The sequence below is a fragment of the Pleurodeles waltl genome, chromosome 11 (assembly GCF_031143425.1).
Source record: "Pleurodeles waltl isolate 20211129_DDA chromosome 11, aPleWal1.hap1.20221129, whole genome shotgun sequence".
NCBI lineage: Eukaryota > Metazoa > Chordata > Amphibia > Caudata > Salamandridae > Pleurodeles > Pleurodeles waltl.
Window position 1 is genome coordinate 574,590,604 of NC_090450.1, and position 24,855 is coordinate 574,615,458.

General features: G+C 44.3%; 1 protein-coding gene across 2 annotated transcripts in view; it reads right to left on the reverse strand.

Moving 5' to 3' along the window:
- Window positions 1-24,855, reverse strand: part of BIN3 (bridging integrator 3) — a 182,080-nt gene that overhangs the window by 23,184 nt on the left and 134,041 nt on the right. For both annotated transcript variants that reach the window (XM_069214055.1, XM_069214054.1), the window contains exon 8: window positions 19,921-20,055. In XM_069214055.1, coding sequence (XP_069070156.1) covers window positions 19,921-20,055 — 135 coding nt within the window. The remainder of the gene's footprint in view (window positions 1-19,920; window positions 20,056-24,855) is intronic.

A 24,855-nucleotide genomic window follows, 5' to 3' on the forward strand; every position in this document is an offset into this window, starting at 1 on the left:
ACTGGTCAAACCCAGAGTTACCCAGGATTGAGCTAAGGTTTTGCAAATAATCCTGACTGGGCCTAAGACAAGTTTCTAAGTTTATTACCTGGTGAGGCCGCACAATCAAACCATGTAATAAACCGCTTTTCTCACACTGCACGTTTGCGGATGGAGAAGGCAACAAATTGGAAACTAGGTTTAAGAAGGTTTAGGTGATTTGAGATGCAGTAATGGATAAACCTCTTCAATTCTGTAGCATAGCAGGCCTGCATGGTGGATCTAAAAGATTCACACAAGATGTCCATGCATTCTTGCGGGAGGCATAGTTAGCCAATCTCCCCAACACTAAGTGCTGGAGAAAGAATTGCGGGTGTAGTTCCCACTCATGGACTTGTTGATGCATTCTGCTGAGCAGCAAGTCTGCCGAGTCACTGTCCACTCCTGAAGGTACTGCGCCAGATGGTACATGCAATGGTATGGAGCCGAGTGCTAGACCTCTTACGCCAGTGCCTTCAGCGCGGTAGAGTGGGTGCACCCATGCTTCTGAAGGTAATGCATGGCAGTTACGTTGTCTGTCTTGATCAGAACTACTTTGCCCCAAGTGACTTGAAGGAAGCCCTTGACTGCATGGTGTATTCCTAGTAGCCTGAGATAGTTGACGTGCCGCCCCTGCTGATGGGGGTCCCGGACCCCTTGTTTGTCATATGGTCAAAATGAGCCCCACATCTGGTAAGAAAAGCATCTGTGGAAATGGTAACTTGTGGAATGTGGCTCGACAAAGACCTTCCCTGCAACAAGTTGCTGCTGTTTCACCACTGCACAGAGTGATGGGATCTGGCCTTTAGCAACACTTAATTTTCCCAGTGACTATCTGCTTGCGACCATTTAGCCAAGAGGCATTACTGCAACAGGCACATGTGGAGCTTGGCATGAGGTACTATGGTGATGCCTGAGGCCATTATCTCTAAGAGGCACTTGAAAGTTCTGACTGGGAGCTGAAAGTTGGACTGAAAAAAGAGATAAGAGTTGCCAAATGCCTACACCCTCTGCTGCCTGCGGTAGCCTTTGCCTGCAGCTGCATTGAGTACAGACTCAAGGAAGGGTTGAATCAGGAGGGGTTATAGGTGGGATCTGGTGGCATTTATGATTACCTCCAGGCCGTGAATCAGGGCGATCCCAACTTAAGTGTCAACTTAGCATTTGTTGCTTTGCTGCAGTCTTTATCAGCCAATTTTCGAGGAGGAGGTTAATGTGGATGCCCACCACTCCTTAAATGGGAGGCTACCACTGCTAGGCACTTTCTGAAAACTATTACCAGTGATAGAGGAATTCTTGCAATATCCCCAAGACAAGAAATGTGTGATTGTTAAGGGGGGTGGGGGGGGAAGTAGGAAGAAGGTGGGGGCAAGTAGCGCTTCAATGTGAAGATTCCGTAGCCAGAGCCACCCGTCCCCCTGTCCTTGTTGGTATTGCCCTTGTGGGTACCCTTGGTGTTCTGTCTGCCTGCCTACTAGTGGAAAGACTACACCTGCTTATGGTATGAATGGGTGATATCAGGGGAGGTGGCCTTGGCAACTCAGTAAGGCTACCTTTGAAAGGAGCTTGAGTTTGAAAATGGAACCCATTGATTTTGCGATATTTGTGTCCTCCTCTGTCTTCTCCAGCAACTCATTAACCTGGGTCCCAAACAGAGCAGATTGAGGAGATGCTGTAATGTCTCCGGCTTAATCCTCAAGATATGGAGCCAGGCACAGCATTTTATAAAGACACTATTGTTAACCCATGGGAGGCTGTATCCTGGGCTTTGCGGTAACAACAGATAGATTTTAAGGTGGTCTTGCCCTCGGACCCTATCCTGTCATCCCTTTTCCTAAACTCTTCACCAACTCTTGCATATCTTCCCACTGAGCTCTCTCATAGTAAGAGAGGCCTCCCACCAAGTTGGCTATCTTCCAGTGTGTAATCACCCCCTTACAGCCATCCTTTGACGGCTGCGTCTAGATTTTTGCTCTCCTCTGAGGCAACAGGGTGTCACCCATAGCTTGAGTAGAGACCCACTTGCCGGCAGTGTACACAACAAGGGAGTCAGGCGGGGACATGGCCCCTGATGTTGACAGGATCACTGGGTGGAGGACTTATACTTCTTTCCCACCCTCTCTGTTACTACCCTGACCTTAGCAGGCTGACTTAAGCATGGCTTTGTTGAAAGCTGGCTCTTTATATTGTATATCAAAATGAGGTATACTGTGCAAAGAGTCCAGGGGTTCCCTTACTAGTGGACAGGTCTTGCTATAGCAATCCAAGGTGTCCTTTTTTTTTATTTATTTTTTTAAAGGAGGTAGAGTGGTGAGCAGCCTTAGGCTTATCAAATAGGAGTGTCAGACACTGCAAATACACACATAGTCAATAAATGAGATACACAACTCAATAAGGAGATCCACACCAATTTACAAAAATAACAAGTGTACTTATATATGTTTTGGCACCAGAATCATTATGATCGGGTAAGTATGCTTTACAAGAAAAAATCTTCACAGTTTAGAAAAGCCGACAGTGCTATTCTTGGAAGCTGCAATGTTATCCTATAGAGAATGAACAAATACGTCAAATAGGTATAGTGCAGCGGCTTACGGGATCAATCTTCTGGACTTAAGGGAAGTACTGTGCAAGGGTCAAGCCAACACCAACCGGTGCCACTGGGGTGGCCGGGTGCAGGAGTACTACAGCGCCAGGTGCCCAATGTTAGTCAAAGGGTATCAGTCCAGTTGAAAAGAGGTTGCAGGTTAGGACTGGGAGGCCAGTCAGGGTGAGCCACCAAGTGGGTTCAGGTCTTGTGATGCCCGGGGACGTAGGACACCAGTGGTCCTTTTCTCACAAGCAGAGGGTGTAGGCCTTTCTGCACAAAGAGGCTGCAGACATCAGGGTGGGGAACTACATGATGGACTGTCTCTGGAGAGGATGGTGACCACGCTGGCACCGTTGGCCCACTTCAACTTGGGCTAATGGGCGCAGGTGCAGTGGTGCTTTTGAAGTGGTGTTGTCCGGTGTCAGGTTTTGGTGGTCCGGAGTCCTCTTCAGGGTTTCTTGGGTGCCTGCAAAGAGGCAGAGAAGCAGCACTGCTGCTTCAGGGGAGTTCCTGGTATTGGGTTGAAGGCTGGCAGTATTCCTGGGCTTTTGGAAGTTTCAGCAGCTGGAGGACAAGGTGTATTTCTCACAATTGTCAAATACAGCAGGAAGGCTGGCAGGGCTGGAGCCAGGTCAGTCACCGATCTTCAGTTTTAGAGTGTCCTTCTTCAAGTCAGCAGCAACCCGATTTCCCCATGCCAGGGCCTCCTCTAAATACTGAATTTAGGGGTGTTTCAGGGAGTGTACAGTAGTAGCAGCCAAAAGGCTACTTACCCTTGGGGTCACTACACCCCCTATATGACCACTTCCTATGGGAAGTAAGCATAACCTTGTCCCAGAGACCCTAATTCTGCCATCACCAAGATGGAAGACTTTCAAAAGTTGTGCCACATCAGGCAGCCTACCTTAGGGGTGGGGCTGACCTGAGGGGTGGACACGCCTCTCTGACTACTCATTTTCCTGCCTGTCCAGGTGCCAAATGGGCCTTGGGCAGAGGGGTTGGCATCCTCTTTCATGAGGCAAGCCAGATTTATGCATCTTTTAAGCCCCCTGCCTTGGAATGGAGATTTGCAAGTCACCTGTTGGGAGGGGTGTGCTACCACCCCTGCCAGAGCAGGCTTTGCTTCTGTCTGCCTGAGAGCAAAGGCTTTACCCCCTGGGGTGCAGAAACATGTCTGGTGGTGGCACACCAGTTAAAACTAGTCAGCCAGCACAGGGGTAAATGGTAGGTTTTCAGGGGGCACCTCTAACATGCCCTCTGGGTGCAAGTATTAATAAATCCATCACTGGAATCACTGAGGGTTTATTAATATGAGATTTGTTTTATCAAACACCCCTATTTTCAGTAAAGCCATCATGTAGCTGGGGAACTTGTACTGACCAGTGCCCAGCACATGTACTTAAAATGGCTTCCCTGTCCACTCACTATGTTTAAGAATTGACAAAGATATAGCGGGCATTTCTGCTCTTGCAGATATACCCTCACATGTAATATAATGTTCCCCACCTTAGGCTGTAAGGCCTTCTGTAGGGGTGACTTACATATATTGCACGCAGAGTTAGGGGACAGTGCACAAAGGATGTGCCATGTTGTGTTTTCACTTTTAGCTGCACCAGGACACGCAGCCTGCAATGGCAGTCTGCAAGGGCTAGGTGAGGGGTCCCTGAGGGTGGCACAATGCATGCTGCAGTCCTTGGGGACCCTCTTTACGTACCAACTTTACCATTTACTAGGAACTTATAGGGAGGCAAACGTATTGCCATTTGGGGAACAACTGTACAGTTTTAGGGAAAGAGATCTGTCACTGGGGGGCCTAGTCAACAGGAACCCAGTGCACTTTCTGTCAAAACTGCACCAATTACCAGGCAAAAAGTGGGGGTGACCATGTTAAAAAGGGGAACTTTCCTACAGCCTTTTAATATGGGCAGAAACTGCATTGTCTACTCCGACTTGAACAATACTTTAATGAACAAATAGTTTTCCTCGTGAAGGACATGCTTGTTCGCCTTGTGAAAGGTGGCTCCACAATGGATGACCTTGCAATAGGCCATGTTGTCTTCTGGGGGAAATGCCATGATGGAGTATTGCCTATGGTCTGATTTGCCAGGGTGGTCAACATTGTAGTCGTACCAAGGGTCATCTGCAAGCCTTGGCACAAAATGTGTGTCATAGGGACCAGAGGCTGCCTGGGTCATAAGGAGTGTGTAGAACTCTCTAGTGACTATATTGGAGGTGGTGTATGGCATTGCTTAACAATAGCAGGAGAGCATAAGGGAGAGGGCTGTTGCCATGGTCTCTATGCTTCTTGGACATGGGAGCCTGGGAGGCTCCCAATGCAAGTTTCTCCTTGAATGTCAGTCTCCTCTTTCAAGGCAGAGTCTCAGCGGGTTTCCATGGGCTTTGACAAAATCTTGCCAGTCAGGGGGTGGATATAGAAGTGCTTCTACTTGGCATCCATGTCCTCCAGCAGTCTTTGGAGGATCAGTTAATCTGAGTCTTCAGAATCTAAGGGGCCTGAGTTTTAGAGTGGAGTCAAGGCTTCTCAGTGGTTTTGGAGCTCGAAGCCTTGGGCAGGCCTTTTTTTCCAGATCTGACTCCTTGATTCAGTGCGGACTGAAGCCTGAAAGTGACAGGTGCCCCAGAGGTTTTAGGACTTTAAGCATGGTTTTAGATGTCAGACTTTTTCTGAAGTGGTGCTCTGCCTTGGTGTGGGGCTCTTTAGGCCTCTTGGGAGGCTTGGCACGAGGGTTTGAGCCAACCATACTTCTGACCCTGGTGGGGATTTCCATTTGAGGGTCACTGGTCTTAGAGGTCAAAAAGGCCTCTCCTTCCTCCTGGTCAGAGATGCTGGAAAAGACAGCCTCTGGGCTGGATGACGGCTGGTTGAGCGTGATGCCCGAAGATACATTGTCTCCAGCTTCTTCATCGCTGAAACTGTCCTGTTCTCCAAAGATGTGGGACCTGTCAGCAGCAGACTGCTTGTGCATCCTCCAGTGCACCCAACACCTCTCCCTTTGGTACCACGGAGTTTTCTTTGGCGCAAAGCGAGGCAAGCGTCACAGGAAGCATCCTAATGACTGGAGTGAGAGGCAAAGGTTACAAATCTTGTAGTGTTCCAACCCCAGGTACTTCGAGTGGCACTGAGGGCAGTACTGGGACGGTATCTATTCCATTACCCTGTGGGGCTTTGCTTTCTCCAGTGTGGAAGTTTTTCACTGCAAAGGGGCAGATGGTCCTGGCGTTCGGGGAGTCGATCGGTGGAGTTGGTCTCTGGATAGTTTCATTGAGAGAAGAAATGCAGATGACAAAGGTTCTTCTGAGTGTGATAGTGAAGATACACCTTGCAGGCCCGAAGAAACGTGGAGGACACTTCGAGTCTCTAAGCCCCCATCAGTACCTGTCCAAACCTGTTTGTAGAATAAAACAATTTACGATGAAGTTGGTGCCCAGGCGCATTGCCAAATTAGAGTGGAGTCACAGTGCACCCAGTGGCTTCTAGAAATGTAACTTGAATAGTTTGAAATTCAACACTAGATGGCAGGAGTAGGCAGAGCATGCTACGAACAATAACCTTTATACTGTACAGGCGCAAGGGCAATGATGTGCTGCCCATCAAGCACCAAAAGTGCTAGGGGACAATATGAAGGGAAGTGTACTATAAAAAATTTAGGTAACATTTGACATCTACTGCACTTCAAATACAGGTTCACTTAAAAATGTATGCCAATGTTGCAATAAAGTTAGGCTACCATGTTTTAGGTTTACACCTATAATAACTGATAAAATCCCACAGAAGGGAAAATAGCCCTCATCAGTGTAAACACATTAACACAAACACCGGCAAAGCCACAAACCAAAATGTCATCCAAAGAAAGAAAAGTCAGCAAGCATGAGTCACTTTTGTTTCTTCCTCAAGGAACCAAACAAAGTAATTCCATTACATAATGTAACAGCAAGAAAGACTGATCTTAGATTATTCTGCTTGGGGTTTGTTGTTTAGGGACATCACTAAAATACGGTTTCTTTTTCTTTTTGATTCCTCCAGCTTTGTGTGCTAACATTAAAAGTGCAGCATTTAGAAGCATGCTTTAGGTCTGAATATAGTACACACTGTAGAGTATTAGATCTCTTGTTAAATCATTTAATTCCTTCACAGACTGTAAAATAGCTGGCTCATACGAACCTTGGCCAATATGTACTTACTATCACATATACCACAGGCACAGACTGGCTATAACCCTTTGATACACTAGACCCCTTTTGTAACTAGTCAGTATTGATACCAGCTGAACTGACAAATACCACTGGCTTTAAACATTCAATGCAAGATGAACCTGAGAAAAGAGTGCTCTTGCCATGCAAATAGGATAGCAGTTAAAACAGGGCAGAAGACTTTCCACATACCAAAAAACCCATAGCTGAAAGGTGTCCCTTTGTTATGTGGGATACCTTTTGCTAATCCTGAAAGTCTACCCAACTGCACTATCGCGGGCTTTTGGGCCCATAGTTCAAGTGCTACCAGCAACATTACAAGTCCCAGAATACAATGTGATGTCTGTTACAAGGTCAGAGTTGACTTCAAGTGAAACATTTGCCGTGGGGGCACTTGGCAGCTATGAATGTCCACACAAAAGGAGCAGCAACTTAAAGTACTGAGGCAAAGAATGCCGAAAAGCAGTGGCGAGCTTGCGTAAAGCATCGTGATGCAGCGCTACAATCTGGTGCTATTCGAAGTGTTACAGGTTTTACAGGGTGCTATGCTGTCGCCAGGGTTGACCACCCCTGCAATGTCACAATATGCAGGGCTGAGTAGGCGAATGACCTCCATCTGTGTCCAAGAATTTGCTTAACAAAACATGTGAATATAACACTCTTATTTATTTAGCCCATAATTAGACCTCTTAACTCACAGAATCCTGACAGAGAGAGGGTGGGAGGTACTGATATGCAGAAGTGTCTGTGTAATATACAAGATTTAAATGCTTTAACAGTCTAATATAAGTCCATTGGACACACTGCCAATGGGAAGACACTACATTGCATTACTTCTTTAAAATAAATATGTGCTTTATAACATTCACTGCCAAAAAACATGTTTTGTAAACACTGGGAAAACACCGTTTTTTTGTCTATTTTGTAAAAGTTAGGCAGCCGAATAAACATTGATAAGCAATGATTCCAAAGGTTTGGAAAACAATGAGAAAACATCACTGAAATCCACAAAAATAAACACAGAAAATAGGGCAGCCTAAATAAAGTACAACCACATATTGGAAAGCCCATCAATACCCGGATACCCATAAATGTACAAAAACTACTTTTACTCACACAGAAATGGATTAAAGTAGCTAGCACTACAAGTGTGTTACTATAAGTAAAAGCAGCTGACCAATAAGGGTTCCTACTAATAAGCCTATTTTGTAGTACATTTTGCTGCACTGTTGGCATTCAGCTGTACACCAAGAGTTCCTGCTGCTCTCAGATTCACACTGTAATTTCACAGCCCCAAGTGTGTTCTTGTCTAGATAAACACAAAGAGAGCTGGCTGCTCAACAGATTCATAATGTGATTTCCCAGCCCAGGATTTCTGCATGTGCTCTGGTCTAGATGTATACCAGAACACTACAAACATTTGCACAAAATCACAGTTGTGCAATAGGTGTAAAAGAAAGTTATAAAATATTTCAATAGGAAAACTAAAACTGTATTTTATAGAAAGTAAACATCAAAAATGTAGTCAACATATAAGCCTAATAAATAATTCGGATTGAAAAAATATTTGAAACTGGAAAGAAGATATATATGTTTTAAAGTAAATATTAAAAAGGTTATTACTGGGCATGCTACTCCACATTTCTGCATGTCTGAAGAACCTTAAAACATTTTATCAAAAAACTAGATCTCATCGAAGGTAAATGTCAAAAAGGTGTTAGTTGCTTTGTATGTCTACAAATTCAGTATGCTATATTATCAAGCTTTGAAAAAAACAAAACAGAAATCAAATAAACATATTACTAAAGAAGTAATTAACCCAGAAATCTAGAAGCTACAAGTCTGGAGATAAGGAAATTCCATGGATCACTCAGTCTACATTCTGGAGTTCTTAGGAAACTGGATAAGGATCAGAGTCACATATAGATGATGTAAAGAAATTGATGCAGTGGAGTGATGTACTGATAAGCTTTGACCCTCAGTGACAGCAAAGTTCTCACTTTGTCTCTGCCAAATCTGACATCGCCAAGATTTAGCAGCAATGGTGTGGAGGTGGTGAATACACACTCAGAGGAATCCACATGCCAATTGAAGTAAGTTTATTTGAATAAAATACAGGAGTCCAAGTTCTGCATGTCCAGTCTCTGAGGAATCCAAGCCGCAACTGACTTTGCTGCTGCTGAATACCATGGAGAAGGAATGCAATGCATGAGCCATCACAAAAGTAAACATGTACAAATATCAACATAGTGCAGGACGGCGAATACATCCGTCCCAACCGAAGCACAAACACTACAAAAGGACAAATCAAGGTAAGCATAAAAGGATCAGGGGATCTATCATTACATCATCTTTCCCTTTATAAACAAACAAAAACAATATTCATTCTATTTAAAATTCTCTATATCTCAAAAGCACAGAAACACTGCGAGAAGTCCCACCATTTCCGGCAGGTCTAGTTGCACCAGCACCCTCAGGTGCAGATGCATCAGTACCTCCAGGGATACAAAGTTCGACACGTTCATCCAAGTTGCCTTTGACTGTTGGCCCAGAGACGTCAGATATAGTAAGCATCTAAGAAGCGCTAGACAAAATGGAGGAAGAGGATTGAGTAGCACTGGAAGAAGAGATATTCTGTTCTAGCGAATACCAAACAGCATGATCAAGACCTCTTTCGTTACCAATGAGCACTTTGTGTGTATGAATTTTGCAAGCTTGCTTAGGTGTTAATCTCATAAGGGCCCTTTTGCTCCACCACCCTATCTTGTTAAGCAAAGCTGAACCTTTAGCAACTTTAATAATTTGAACAGGTCCAGCAAAAACTAATTGACCCTTTTTGACTTTAGCTGGGCGTTTGATAAATACTCAATCAGATACCTTGAAATCAATGTTTTTTTTACATTATGCATTTTATCATGATGGATTTTATGTGCTAGTTGTGCCGCAGCTACTCTGTCCTTGAGCATCTCAGAAATGTTACATTGACAACCCTTTCCTTTTTTGAGTAATTTTTTTGACCCAATCTGGACACACCTGGGATCTGGGTTTTCTCTTTCTTAATAAGCAAAAATGAGATACACCAGGAGTAGAGTGAGGAGTCAGATGGTATGCCCAAACCTTTTTTTCTTTGAAAATCTTCCACAAGAACTCTGTAGGCCACTGCAGATTGTATTAATTATTTCAGAAACCTGTTCATCCTTTCCACCAGACCATTTGAGGTAGATGAGTAAAAAGCTACCCTCAGATGGTTGATATGATTGTTCTGAACAAATTCTTTCATTTGGGAAGAAAGAAAATGTGTCCTGTTATCAGTGATGAGTTCCTTTGGTGGGCCCTCAGTTCCAAAGATTTTGCTTAAAATTTTTATGACAATAGCAGTACTAGTAGTGGGAACGAATTCATAAAAAACATTTTGAGAAATAATCAACTAAGACCAATAAAAATATTTGGTCTGTGAGCAAAACTTCAAAAGGTCCTGCAAGGTCTATTGAAACTTTAGACCAAACCTCATCAGGAAGCAGAAAAGTGTGAAAGGGTATTTGGTGAGCAGTCCAGTGTTTTATGTGACAGCAGCCAAGTACTGCACTCCGAAATCTACTTTGTCACTAGTGAATCTAATGAAGACCACCAATTTTTTTTTTTTTTTAAACGTTTTTGCATGTGGCTCCCACAGCTAAATGGCCTTGGTGCACTGCCTCAATGAGTTTGTTCCTAACGGCATATGGAGGAACAGTGACATCATCACGTAGAAAGATATAATCTGCAATGGAAAGGAAAATGTTACTTACCAGTAGACATCTGTTTGTGGCATGTAGTGCTGTAGATTCACATGCTATGTGTAAGCTTTCCATCTAGTGTTGGGTTCGGAGTGGAACAACTTGTTTTTCTTCAAAGAAGCTTTCAGAGTCACAGGATCGAGTGACTCCTCCTCTTGGTAATACTGCACATGGGTATTGAGTTCTTTGTTAAATTGTTTCTCCGCAGGCGGGAGAGTGAAGTAGTGAAGAGAGAGTAGGATAGAAAAGATGTCCATGCAATGTATCTACATATGTACAATATTTACATGTTAATAAACTGAAATGGCCACAGGTGTCCGGGGAGAAGGAAGGGCGCATGTGAATCTAATGCACTACATGCCACGAACAGACGTCTTCTGGTAAGTAACATTTTATGTTTGTCTAGTTGTGGGTTTACATGCTTTTTACCGAATATCCATACACTCTTGTGGCAGATATAAATACCCAAATGCTATGACTTCAGGAGCCATATCTCTATGTTGAGCGATTTGGGGTCTAGATATCTTATTTGGCCTTGATTTTGTGTAAGATGGTCTGGTCTGTTCGGGAGCTTCGGATGTGGAACTACTGAGAGATCCAGAAGTGTTGTGAACCATGGTTGACGTGTCCATGTAGGAGCTACCAGGATCATGGTGAGGTTAGATTGTCTGAGCTTCCGAACTAGAAAAGGAATAAGTGGGAGAGAGGGAAAAGCGTAAGCAAATATTCCTGACAAACTCATCCATGGAGCATTGCCTTTAGACTGAGGGTTTTGTGTTTTGAGGTGTGGCAAATAGGTATATCTGAGGTGTTCCCAACTTTAGAGAGTACTGTTGAAGGACTTGTGGGGGAGTTCCCATTTGTGGACTTGTAGCTGCATCCTGCTGAGTAGGTCTGCAAATTGATTCTCTGACCCAGGGAGATATTGTGCCACTATGTGAATGTGGTGATGAATTGCCAATTTCCATAGTGGTTGTGCAAGATGGGATAGTTGAGGCGATTGTGCCCCCCCCCCCATTTTTTTAGGATAGTAAACGGTAGTCATGTTTTCTGTATGTACCAACACCACCTTGTGTTGCAGGTGTGGAAGGAATGCTTTAATTGCTAGAAAGACTGCTTGCAGTTCCAGGTGACTGATGTGTAAGGACTGATGAGTAGTGTTCCATAGCCCCTGGATTGTGAGGTTGTGGAGATGAGCTCCCCAACCGGTATGAGGCGTCTCTAGTGAGAGCGATCTGAGGCACAGGGTCTAAAAAGGGCCGTCCTTTCAAAAGGTTTGTGGTGTTCCATCAACACAGAGAGCGCTGAGTCTGCCTGTCCAACAACACTAGATCTTCCAGTTGACCCTGTGCTTGAGACCATTGATGAGAGAGGTAATGTTGAAGGGGATGCATATAAAGTCTGGTATGAGGTAAGATGGTAATGCAGGGTGCAGGATGCCATCATTCCCAGTAGGCACATAACAGTCCTTACTTTATTTGTAAAAACTTCTGGAAACTCCTGGACTATTTATGACCACATACTACCACTGTTCTCATTAACTGACGCCACCAGCATATTATTCACCATGAGGTGCTACCAGCGTCTGCCATCTGACTTAGTTTGATTGGCCCAATATACAAGTCACATAGTGGGCCTTTCACTGGTTTCAATTCCATTGAGTCGACCTCAAGTGTAAGGATAGTTTTCGTTAAATCGTGCGAACATTCATCTATGACATGCTATACCCACAGAGTTCACCGGAGAACCACCCCCAGTGGTCTTTCAGACCCCCTGGAAATGGCCCAGTTTATGGCATTTGTTACATTTTCCTTCTATAGCCGGACAGGAGGCATGATTGCTAAGATGTGCTTTAGATCCACATCTAAAGCAATATGCCCCACTCCTTTTATGTGCAGTTCTATTGATTTTATCCTTACCTAACAATACATTTATGGTTTCAGAAACACAAACAGGTTCAGGTGCAATACATCTGCTAGAAATTACTGAACGCTGTATGCCTTTGGCCATATCTAATACTTCACTTATATTAGGATCACGAAAACTAAGTAAGTGTTCCTGGATTCTTCGAGAGTTACAACCAAAAACAAATTGATCTCGGAGGACAGTGTCTGTAAAATACAGGAGCCCACATGCTGCATGTCCAGCCTTCAAGAAATCCAAGCCACAACTGACTTTGCTGCTGCTGGGTACCAAGGAGAAGGAATGCGAGGCTTTAGCCATCACAAAAGTAACGGTACAAATAACAACCCAGTGAGAGTTGGCGAATACAGCTTAGCCGTTCCAACCAAAGTGCAGACACTACATAAGGACACATCAAGGCTAGGCTACTCCGGAACCAACTTCTGCTGGCGTCATGTCGGCAAGTGGCAGCAGGGAGCCGGTGCACAAAACCTCCATGTTGACAGCGCTAGTGCAAAGCCCCTCCCTCTCAGAATCAATTTATCTATTCCGGTCGGTGGGAGGGCGGTGAATGGGGATTGCCGATCTCCCGTCGCTGTTTATGGAAGCGTTTTCTGCTCTTAGCTCTGCTTTCCACACTGCTGCGCCCACCCGGTTGTCTAGGAGCCTACTTAAACCATTAACAATGTTAGAAGATGCGCCATGCTTGTCTGCAGCTGCAGCCCACCTCATTAGCCTGACCGCAGAAAACCTCGATGATTCATGCTCCGTACTTGAGTGGGCACACACATACAACACACTGACACGGCATCTGTGACCCAGCCATGACCAGCAGCGCAAGGGAGTGAGCGGGCGTCAGGCACACCTTGTGACATGGCACAGAGGGGCAACCCAAGTTCACAAATGGCACAGGTGGGTGGGCGGACATGCATCACGCCACACACACCAGAACTAAAATGGCAAAGTCTGCAAGGAATAGCATAAAACTGCTAGCGACAGTGGATAACCCACATCGCCTGCCTCGGGTATCGGGAACAGAAGCCTCGGCTCTCTGCATTAGTGTTTGCGAGGTGAACGAGAAGCAGGCGCTTCTGTCAGAGGCTATGGTTCCGGACATAGTATTATAGCACCACCTGGTGGTGAAACAATCAACTTCAAGACCAAATGGCTAAATGGTTTTGATGATCGGGCTGGTTCAACATTAACGGATTTAAGCAATTTAAGGACCGATTTCAACAAACTGGTATAGTGCAGCAGAACTCTTCTTGAACAAACAGACCCGCTCATATAAATGCCTAAATTCCTAGAATTTAGCTTGAGCTATGCTAAGCAACGATTCAACTACGATAATTTTGTTTTTTATCTTCTCATGAAGCTGTGGAAGAAGCTCGAAGGACTGTGTTTAAAATGTCTTGTCAGTCTTAGTAAAAATACATGAATACTTCTAATAATACCCAGAGTTTCGAAATTGACATTTGGCCATCGAAAATTTCAGACATTTCATAAAGTGACTGTCAAAAAACATGGACGGAGCTGCAGTTCCCAAATCTGCATCAACACGAGCATAATATCACCTCCGTATACAATAAGATATCCCTTGAATTTACATGAGGCAGCCCCAATGCAACCTAGTAATCTAAACTCCAAATGTGTAAGTCGTACATAGGCCATATGCCCAGTGGCGGAAAACAGAGGAGTAAGGTCCCAGGAACAGGGTCATGAGGCAGGGTGGAGCCAGGCAAGGAAAGAGCAACCCATTCTTGGGCTTCTAGAAACTTGAAACTTCCGAAGAGCTAGAACACCTGCTCTGATACAAGAAACTGTCAGACGTTGCGAAAATGGCTGAAACATACTGACAGCATTAACATATGAAACAAGAAGCAAGTCTCTTAAGATAAAAGCATAAATGGAAGACAGTGTAAAACATATTTAACTGTACAACTGTGTAGAAAGGACTCTTTGTTCACTTTTTTGTAGGTGCCAGCTTCAGACAGAAACGATCTGATCAAGCTGACTAGCTGCATGTTCTGACCAGGTGCAAACAGAAGAACAGAACAGAGCCACCTGCTTGTGAAATGGCTTCTAGTGGAATGTTTCCTGCTGCCTAAATAACTTCTAGAGCCACGTAAGACAGCCCAAGAGGACCAATCTTCATATCTTGAGAGCCTGACATCTAAGCTCAGGGAGCGATGGTGAGGGGGAAAAACTCGGCAGTCAGAAGGTCCACTATGAGAAAATAAAGAACTTATGTCTCCTGGTTAGCTCAAATAGATTAAAAAAACACCCATATCAAGTGAGGCACTTAGGAGCTACTGCTTGGATTTCAAAGCATGTTCATGCTAAAGTGGAGCACACAGACGAAATTCTAGACATCCCCCGCCACAGACACATCTTCGCCCACCTGAGAAACCAGCACTGCCTCCCCAAACTTCAATCTCCTGGCACATGCTTAGAAGGCTCTTTCACAACATCGGACCAGCCTACCTTAACCACCGCCTATCCTTCTACGCCCCCTCCAGACAACTCTGCTCCTCTCAACCAGCCCTCTCCACCACCCCTAGAATTAGGAAGAACACAGCAGGAGGTAGATCCTCCTCCTACCTCGCAGCACAGACTTGGAACACAATGCCACTACACCTCAGGCAGTCCCCATCGCTGAATCAGTTTAAGAAGGACCACAAGACCTGGCTCTTTGGCTGATCAGCGCCCCCTCAACAGTGCCTTGAGACCCCATAGGTGAGAAGCTGCGGTACACAAACAACTGATTGAGGAAATTGTGTCCAAAATGCTAAGGACTGCAACTCTGAGAAAAGGGCACATTCCCCGTTCAATACCCCAACAAAACAAACTTTTGTTTTTAATGAAGGCAAATTGAACAACCAAGATATACTAAAGGAGGGGAAGATCTGAACATCGTCACTCGCCCCTATCCCATCAGGGATATGTAACAGCCTACTAAGTATATCTGCTTGCAGATGCATTACTTGTTTACTTACACAATGTTATGTTCAGCACCAAATTTTACCACTTTACTGAAAACAGGCAAAGACGAAGGTCCCGTTTATTGAAATAAAATGATCATTTGGTGTCACCACTGCAAGCAGAACTTTCGCAACAACTGAAGAAATTATTTAATGCCAAGACGACTGCCTTCAGCACCATGTAGTCAAGCGAATTGTCCCGACAGTACACTGTGAATACATAGTATCCATACCTGAACCTCAAAAGCAGATCGGTCGTCGTGAAAGTCTCTAGATCGGAAAGAACAACGCTATATCCGCCAAAACAATGTTTGTCTTGGGCCACCACGGATAGTCCTCCAGTGTTTGCGAGGTGGGAACTGGCATAAATTGCTGCCTCTCTCTGGTTTCTAAATCCTTGACATTTAAGCCTGGGTGAATCTCTTGAATGGAGGAAAAAAGCCCCACAGAGACAACGGAAGCCATAAGCACAAGAATGCTGTGAAATCACAATGTTTTATAACAGAAGGAGATAGAAGGCACTGTAAAGTCAGGGTTTTTTTTCCTGCAGGGGGAAGATGTCGTCCACCGTTGTATTGAGTCAAGGTCATATGAATGCCGGGCATTGACCTGTATTCACCTGCGATAGGGAAAGATTGAGGTTAACGGGCCCTTGTAATAATCATTTAAGGGGCGTATATGGCATAAACCCATGCTGGTGAGGCATGGGTATATGCCATGTAGGCCGTGGTTCAGGTCCTCTCCATTGCAACATAGGTGTGAAGATGTGAAGAATCTGATAAAAATCACAAAGCGCTGGAGTGAAGCCGAAGCATCTTCAAGTGTTGGTGAAGTTTTCTGGCTACAAATCACATATATTATATATATTCATGTATGTATATATGTATGCCAGACATAGATAGGAAAGGTCCCATCCTCGCTGTCCATCGCACCAAAACTGTCTCCAGCTGAAGTGAGGAGGGGATCGGGACCAAACGCACCAGGGACAGCATGAAATGGCAGTACTCCAAAAGTCTGTGGAGGTGCCTGGTCCTCCAATCCATGGCAAAAAGGCGTGCTTAGAAACCATATTCAAACTCTACTCAACGGACAAGTTAAAAGTGCCCAGTACCACCAGATGCTGAAATGCCTTACAGAGGGACAAGGCAGAGGACTGTTGCGTCATTGCTAGAAATTTCCCAGCTAAGGTAAGGGTTGGAGGGAGGAGAATCACTTTCTTCTGATCCCCTTGGTCATAGTAAGGCATGAGCTGCAAGACTCCCCCGTGCACAGAAACTTCCGGTGCTGTCCCCCCCCCCCCCCTTAGCAACCATACCCTATCAATGGCATAAACAGACAGTTGCCTGCATTAAGCAAGCCCGGAAGTACATCTCCTTTGGTAAGAAGAAAGTGATGCTTCCTGGAGCCGGGGTATTTACTTTCATATCGTAAAGTTGCATCCAGAGTGCGTTAACTGAGCATTTGCCTACAGGAGATGGCCGAAGGAGCTTTGGTAGACCTTCTACCTATGAATGAGAGTGAGTAAGAATTTATAGAACAGACAAATACCGAGTGGAGTGTCCCGGCATAACATGACAAACTGGAAACAGGAGACTAGCTGACATGAGAAGAGGTGTTAAGGGCCTTACAGAGCAGTAAGTGGTTATCATGAAGACACAGGCCGAGTAATAATGCGTTCCAGGCATTGGCAGCAAGAAATGAAAATTTGCAAATGCGAGGGACAATTAACAATTGACTGGTTGAAGGCTGCAGACACCTGAATGGACATTAATGATGAAGTTTAGACTGAAGGCAAATATGCATTTTTTGAACACGGGCAGGGTGGAAGACACAAAGACCCCTGAAGACGGATCTTGGCTATCACAAAGAAGGGAAGGCCCTGCATATAAACAGTCATATGCAGGTGGCAATGATGCTCAAGAATTAAACAGGATGCCACATTCTGAACTATCAGCAATGTGACAAGGAGGGCTCCTGAAGCTTAGAGATCTAGTGAGTGACCACGATCAAGCTAGAAAGCGAGAACCACTGCTTTCAGCCACGGAGGCAGTACAATGATTAGTATGGAGTATTCATGCTTTTCTAACTCTTTAAGGGAATGGAGGAGGTCAAACTGGCTCTGGTGGGGAGAACAGAAGTTAGAACGTCCTTCCTTCAATATTAATTGGACCATAAGATCAAATAAACAAAGAATTCCTCAAAAACGGCCTCCCAATTTCAAAAGGTATGAAAAACCAGAAAGCGCAGAATATACTGTCTTAAAAATTATCTCAGGACAAAAAAAAAAAAGCTAACACCGTAAAATGTGTTTATCAATTAAAAGGCTATATTTTCCTATGGAATTTATGGTGGCTGGTCTACCACTGATTTTTTTTTTGAGGTAGGAGTCAGACTGCAAAAGGATTTCTCAGGTAGACTTGGCATGAAGGATCCTATTTAAAATGTTAAAGTGCACTTTGTGGATTTGTTATGAGAGTTGCTGCGGCTGGACTGGACTCTTTATAAGGATGTTCAGGTAAACCTGTAATGAGGGGCACTGGAGTGGCACAATAACACGGAAAGGAGAAGGAAAGCGTCTGGAGATGTAAGGGGATTTTTCACCATATAAAAATAAAATGTAGGCTATACATCCAAATACTTAATCATGTCATGAGTAGCTAAGTTATTACCAATCGTGCTACAGTCATAGTTCTAGCACCCAACAAATGTTCTTCTTCATCTGCGTTTGTGTGTGTGCTCTGGGGGTTTGCGGGGAGAATATAATGTAGAAATAAGTCAGTTTCCCTGCGTACTATGGATTTTATGAACGTCAACACGAGTCATATGTACGACACAACTTACAATGCTCTGCAGCTAACACTAAACAAGAGAGTGCACAGCATGCGAATCTACAACACTAAGCTACAAACTGGGTGTTTCATGCAAGTAATGATTTCCTTACTTGACTTCTGCAAGTTAAACTCTCTATGGGGGGGATGGATGACTTAGATTTTTCTACTGACTTTTGAGTAACATCTGCTTAACTGTAGCAGATGGATCACTGGAAGACCTGACTAAACGGACTCTTTAATACACATTCCCAGAGCTAGTTGGTGTGAGGAGGGTGACCTATATATCATACACCAAGGAGCTGAAAGATAAGAAAATATTCAACTAGTATTAACTGCCACAGTAATAAGATGGTTTCATCACCAGCTCAAATACATCTCATCGCGCCTGGAGCCTTCCTTGTCCACTGAGGATGCTTTAAGTAACACAGGCCCACTGTGTTAAAGGTGCCTCGAGCAGCGATGAGGGCCATGCTGATCTGACAAGTAATGCTTATTTCTACAAGAAAGTAGGTGAGGTGTACTCAACAGCAAATGCAACAACAGGATCTAATGTGGTCATTATTTTGAGATTGCTAAAAAGGCCTTGCAAAGTCACGGTCTCCAAGCTCTTCTACAGTGAACATCTGAAAATAGCGAAGGGAGATCAGGCTACATTGGTCACCTTAGTCCTAGACAATATTGTGGTAACTCAGAGTACACACCATGACACCATGTTTTTCTTCTTGCTGCGGTGCTAAGTTTCTTACAAAAACTGGTGGTGAGCAGGGTGTAGGCTAAGAATTAGCTAGCAAAGCAGGTACCTTCCTGACAGTACACCTTAATGACTATCAATACACCTGCAAGGATTAACTTCAGAGAAATGCAGGCCGGCATGTTTTAAAAGGGCGGCTTAAGTGAAAGCACAAGACGGAGTGGAAAACCTCCCAGCCACAAAAAGTACATATGTGCTGGAGAAATGATGTGCACATTGGAACTTAGAAAAGCTGTAGAAACGCACTATCTTGATATTAACAGGGGGAAAAGGACTTTCTCAGTAAAATACTCTCAACATATTAGGGCTAAGTATATATGCTGTAGGGCTTGTGCATGTGCCAAAGCATCAAAACTGATCAATTATGCTGTGCAAAGGTGCTAGTTACCGCCCATTCAAGGCACATTTCCTACACATTCGAAGAAGGGTGGCTTGGAACATAGAACCACTCCTTTGGTTTATGGCTGTGTACCTATTGATTGGCGCTGATGGGAAGACTTTAATGTTCTTTAGGAATGGGTTGACTCCGCTAAAATGCATCAGGAAATGACTTCTGAAACAAGCAAAGTAGCACAGGCATGCGGGTGAAACGATGATCCACCTGGGGATGGACGGGACCAGATAATTGCAACAAAAAGCAAAATCATGGAAAACAAACTTTCACACCAAGACTGAAACCTCTACCACAAGCTACCAGGAGAGCAAATTGAGACAGTCTATAAACGCACTTAACTCCACAAATTATATCACGCTTTTGAGATACAGTAAAGCATTTTCCTTAAAATGCCAGGAGGACCATCAGCCTGGGCCATCACACCTAAGCATGTTACAAGCCTTTTTTCACACTCCTCAAACTCACCTGGGCCCTTATCAAGGCCTCAAAACTGGGCTTGAAGTAGTCAGTTCGGCTGTTATAAAATTTGGGCATCTCATCCAGCAGCTGTCTGTTTTTGGCTTCAAAGTCCTCCCTCACAGGTCTTAATTCTTCACGAGCCTGGAGAAAAAGAGACAGAATGACCATTCAAGATATGTAGAAACAGGTATCAAATGGCCAAGGTAACAAGATCTAATGGGCATAGCACACAGGTAATCAGGCTCACGAGTGTCGCAACACAAAGGCAAGTAGGCAGAGATGTGTCACACTGCATCCGTAGCAATGCCAGTTTACTTGTGTTAAACAGGTAATTAGGCCAGGGTGAGTCACAACACACTGCGTATCAGGCCTAAGTGCATCACAACATAATAGTAACTACACAAAGGTTTATTATGGTGCTGCATGATACATAGGTAAGCAGGCCCACGTGATGTGTGATGCACATGTACCCAAGCCTAGATGGTGCACTATGTACACATTTAAACCGGCCCAAGTAAGTCACGGCACATATGAAATCACACAATAAATCACATATAGGCATATTCTGATATAGAGATAAACTGTATGTAACAATACAAAGGTAGCTGGGCCAGGGCTTTTGCAGCACATTAAGTAATCAGTCTCATGTGATTTATGACAGACAAGTAATCAGGAAGAGAAGCTTTTGTCACAAAATTAATTAGGCCCATATACTTTACAAAATGCAGGTGAGCAGGTTAATTTGTGTCGTTATGGAGAGTAACTCCGACTGGAGTTGTTACCAACCAAAGGTAAGCAATATAACATTTATCCTGCAACACAGGTAATCAAATCTGTGTCTTTCAGGGCACAAAGTCAATTAGACAAAGCTGTGCTATGACAGCCAAATAAATAGTTGGCCTATTGTCAGTCACTGCTGTCAAATTCATGTGTATACAGACACACAAGTAATTAGAAGAAAAGGTTACTTACGTGTAACAGTAGTTCCCGGGGATAGGTAGATACATAAAGTTCAGAAACAATGAATATCAGTGTTATGTGCAGAATCCAGAAACCTTATTTCATGAAAAAGAAATACTCTTCAATTATAAAAACAAGTGCACTGCATTATGCTGGAGCATTTGTCTAGTGCCTCATAACCCAGATGAGGGTGCTAGACCCTCTGATTTGCATCAGTGTCCAGGATGCCCTTTCAGAGAACACGGATGGGCAAAGTGTTGGTCACTGCTAAACCTCTAGAGGAAGGGTTGGCTGAGGTACCTGCGGTTCGTAGACACGTTCTTAACTTGGTCCAGCAGCGTCACTGTACATAAGTATGAGCTGCGGAGGGATCAACGTGAGAACAGATGCGGCTGCACGTGTGAATAGCGAGCCTTGTATTTATTACTGAACTGTAACAGCTACAGCATCAGGGGAGTCAAGGTTGTAGGGCTCTGGGTATTCCAGACGGTTGTAGGGGATTCTTATTGTAGAAGGGAGATCGTTCCATACCGTAGCCAGTTGAATGGAGTGGGTCTTTCCACCGCCACATGACGGATGGTAAGAGGGCCGCCAGCCTACTCCAGGGAGCTCGTTTTCGTTGTAGATGCAGAGTTTGCGCTGAAGGAAGACTGCTCCATAGACATGAATAACATTTTGACGCTGCACCTTGCTTTGAAAGCGATAGGCTGGCCACAGGAAGCGAGTTTAGATAAGGGACTTGCGATTCTGAATATTAATGTTAAAAAGCTGCTTCACTGTGGGATTTTCTGAATCGTCATAATCGCACTAAGAGATACTTAGATTAAGTAGACAGGAGAGTACTAGGTCGTAAAAAGTTCCCGTTGTAACCAGATTCACTTGTGGCATTAGTAAAAGGGTTGTTTTCATGGGCATTTCCATAATCCATGCCTGTGGGGATGGATCAGGAGGTGGGCAAGTCTCTTAAACCAGATGGTGGACAGGTGGTATATGGTCCATTTACCACAAACTAGAGTCTTAGTTTTTGTAATGTTTACCTTAAAGTGATTCATTAGCATCCAATGGTCAACATGTAGGAAGACATAGGAAAAAGGGAAATGAATCAAGATCAGAGGTGTTTTCAAGTTTTAGTATAATCTGAGTGTCTTCTCCATAGCCGAAGAACTGGAAAACGACAGAAGCAGCGGTAGTCTGTAAACATTAAAAATCAGAGGGCGAATGGTGGTTCCTTGACTACCTTAAGGAAACATTTGCTTTTCCTTGTATGTCTTTTAATACAACTTTGTATAAATATGATTAAAAAACAAACCGAAGTGTATTCCTACTATGTCACAGCGCACTTGATGATAAATGACTGGTGGTGAGGTCAACGTGATGACCCTGTATACATGATTGACAGGTGGGCGATGGGTGACACTCCTCTTCTCACCTACTTATATAGTACCATCAAACCTGACCAACCTCCTCCTGGAACACAGGTGGTCATTACCCTGTGGCGCAAAACACTGAAATGTATGGGATGGTGGTGTAGGCTCACAGAGATGACACCCCTCTGTCATGCCGCAAGTGGCGCAGCTGGTGGGATTCCGGAAATGGGACCTGATCAGAATATCGCTCCTTGGAATGTTCTGGATGGCACCACGTTAAAAACCTTTCAAGACCTGTAAATACACTTTCAGTTACATCACCACCAATTTCATATATATTTGCAAATACGACATGCAATCAGCCCATATATTGGAAATCTCGACACATTGCCCGATTTCAATCCCTTGGAAGGAAGACCACAAAATTACTAAAATGTACCGCTCATTAGTGATTAATAGCTCGTCCACTTTGCCCGCCCTTCAGCACACCTGGGAAGTTGATCCTAATGACCTGGCGGATGAAGACTGGGCGGAAGCTGTGGGGATACCCAGGATGGCTGCTATTTCGGCACACCTGCACTTGATACAGCTGAAATATCTCCATAGGGCATATTATACTTGACATCAGTCTGTGGCGTACGGGAGTAATCGCCTCCCCTTCCTATTTCCGGTGTCAAGCAGCAGAGGGTACGTTCCTACATTCAGAATGGGACTGCCCTGAGTTGACCCAATATTGGCTTAAAGTGACACAATGCCTCAGGGACGTTCTTGTGTGGCCCATCCAATTGGCCTCCGACTGATACTCCTACATATCTCTGATTGCCTGGGGGGCAATAGGTACAAACTATCACTTCTCTTCCTGGGATATACACTCGCCAAGAAGGATACAGCAGGGGCCTGGAAATCGACCGCCACCCCCTCTGTCTCTGCGTGGAAGCAGGATATGGATTATTATATAGGACTCGAAATACCGATATACGAAGCCAAGGGTTGCCATCAGAAACACCCCAGAATCTGGGTGAGATGGGCCAAATATAGAAGTATGGCCCTACCTCCAGTGCGACCCCCACACACAACTGCTTGAAGATGAGCTCAGACACTGTCTCCTGAGATGGTCGGTCTTTACACATACATGATGATAGACTATGGATGCATGGGAGTGTGTGGGGGGGGGGGGGGATAATGATGGGGAAATGGCTAATCGTACCTTGGTGTCAAAAGAACCCAGCATCGCAGTGAGGATCCAAGACTGCGCGCTGGAAATTGACGCAAAGCCCCTTGCAGTGTGAAACAATGTATGGTCCGTGCCGCGTTGGAAAATCCGACGAATATCTAATTTTTCCACGCATCTCCTCCTCTGCCGTTTCCGTGCATGGTAATTTAGATGCAAACCAGGTACTTTGTGCAAACAAGAAACAACTGTTGATTTTTAAGATTTAAGACTTTTTAAACTTGCAAAAGTGATATCTCAACTTGTGCTCATTTAATCTTGATCGTTTTCACCCTAATTTACCCAGATAAAGATCTTATATTTTTCTAAACCGGTGTGGTGTCTTTTTGTAATGTTTCACTGTGATATTGCATGATTTATTGCACAAATACTTTACACACTGCCTTCTAAGATAAGTCTGACTGCTCAGTGCCAAGCTACGAGAGGGTGGGCACAGGATAATTTGGATTATGTGCGACTTACACTGACTAGGATTGTGGTCCCTATTTGGACAAGGGTAAATACCTCTGCCAACTAGAGACCCCATTTCTATCACTTACATTCAGGAATCCTCTCAGACAGCCGACAAATGAACCGAGGACCACGTACCACTAGTTTACAATTTATGACTGTGGTGCTCCTTGACTGTTTTAAGCAATAGTGCGGTTTTAATCCATAGGTAGGTTTATGTTCAATTGCTCTCTCATACAAAGTAAAACAATCAAAATGGGGTGGGTGCTTCATATACACTAAATCAATTATGCATTTATCAAAACGTGTTTTTATTAAAAGATGCACAACATAAAAGGAACAGGAGTCCAGAAATATGAAGCATGTTGCAGTCGCCGCCAATGGGCGCCATTCGCAGAATCAGACTGTTTGTGACTACAAAAGGGCATTTACTCATGTACAAACCAAAAATCATAATTCAGTAACAGGTAACGGAATTGCAAATTTGGTTTGTGACCTAATATAAATTTAGCATTTGGAAAAGGCGTGTTTAGGGCATTCCAAGTATGGAATCAGATTAGTATACATTAATGTTTTGTGACCAAATTCCAGTTGCAAAACATTCATCTTTTATCACCTCCACAAAAGAGGAGGAGGAGGAGGAGGAGAAGAAGTGGACATTTGGTCCCCTTCCCAAGCCTTTAGAAGCCCCAGGGAAACCATCCCCAGGGCCAAATACATTACCATTGGGGAGGGGGGCGTTTGACCCCTGTCCCCCAGCCCAAATGGGCCCCGGGGATTCCATCCCCAGGGGCCATACATCAATTATAGTTGTGGGGGCAAGTGACCACCTCCTCAAGGCATAATAGGCCCTGGAGCCAAATATTTTATATTAAGGCAGGGAGCGCATGCCTCCCCATAAGCCCAAATGGGCCAGAGGACCCTATCCCACAG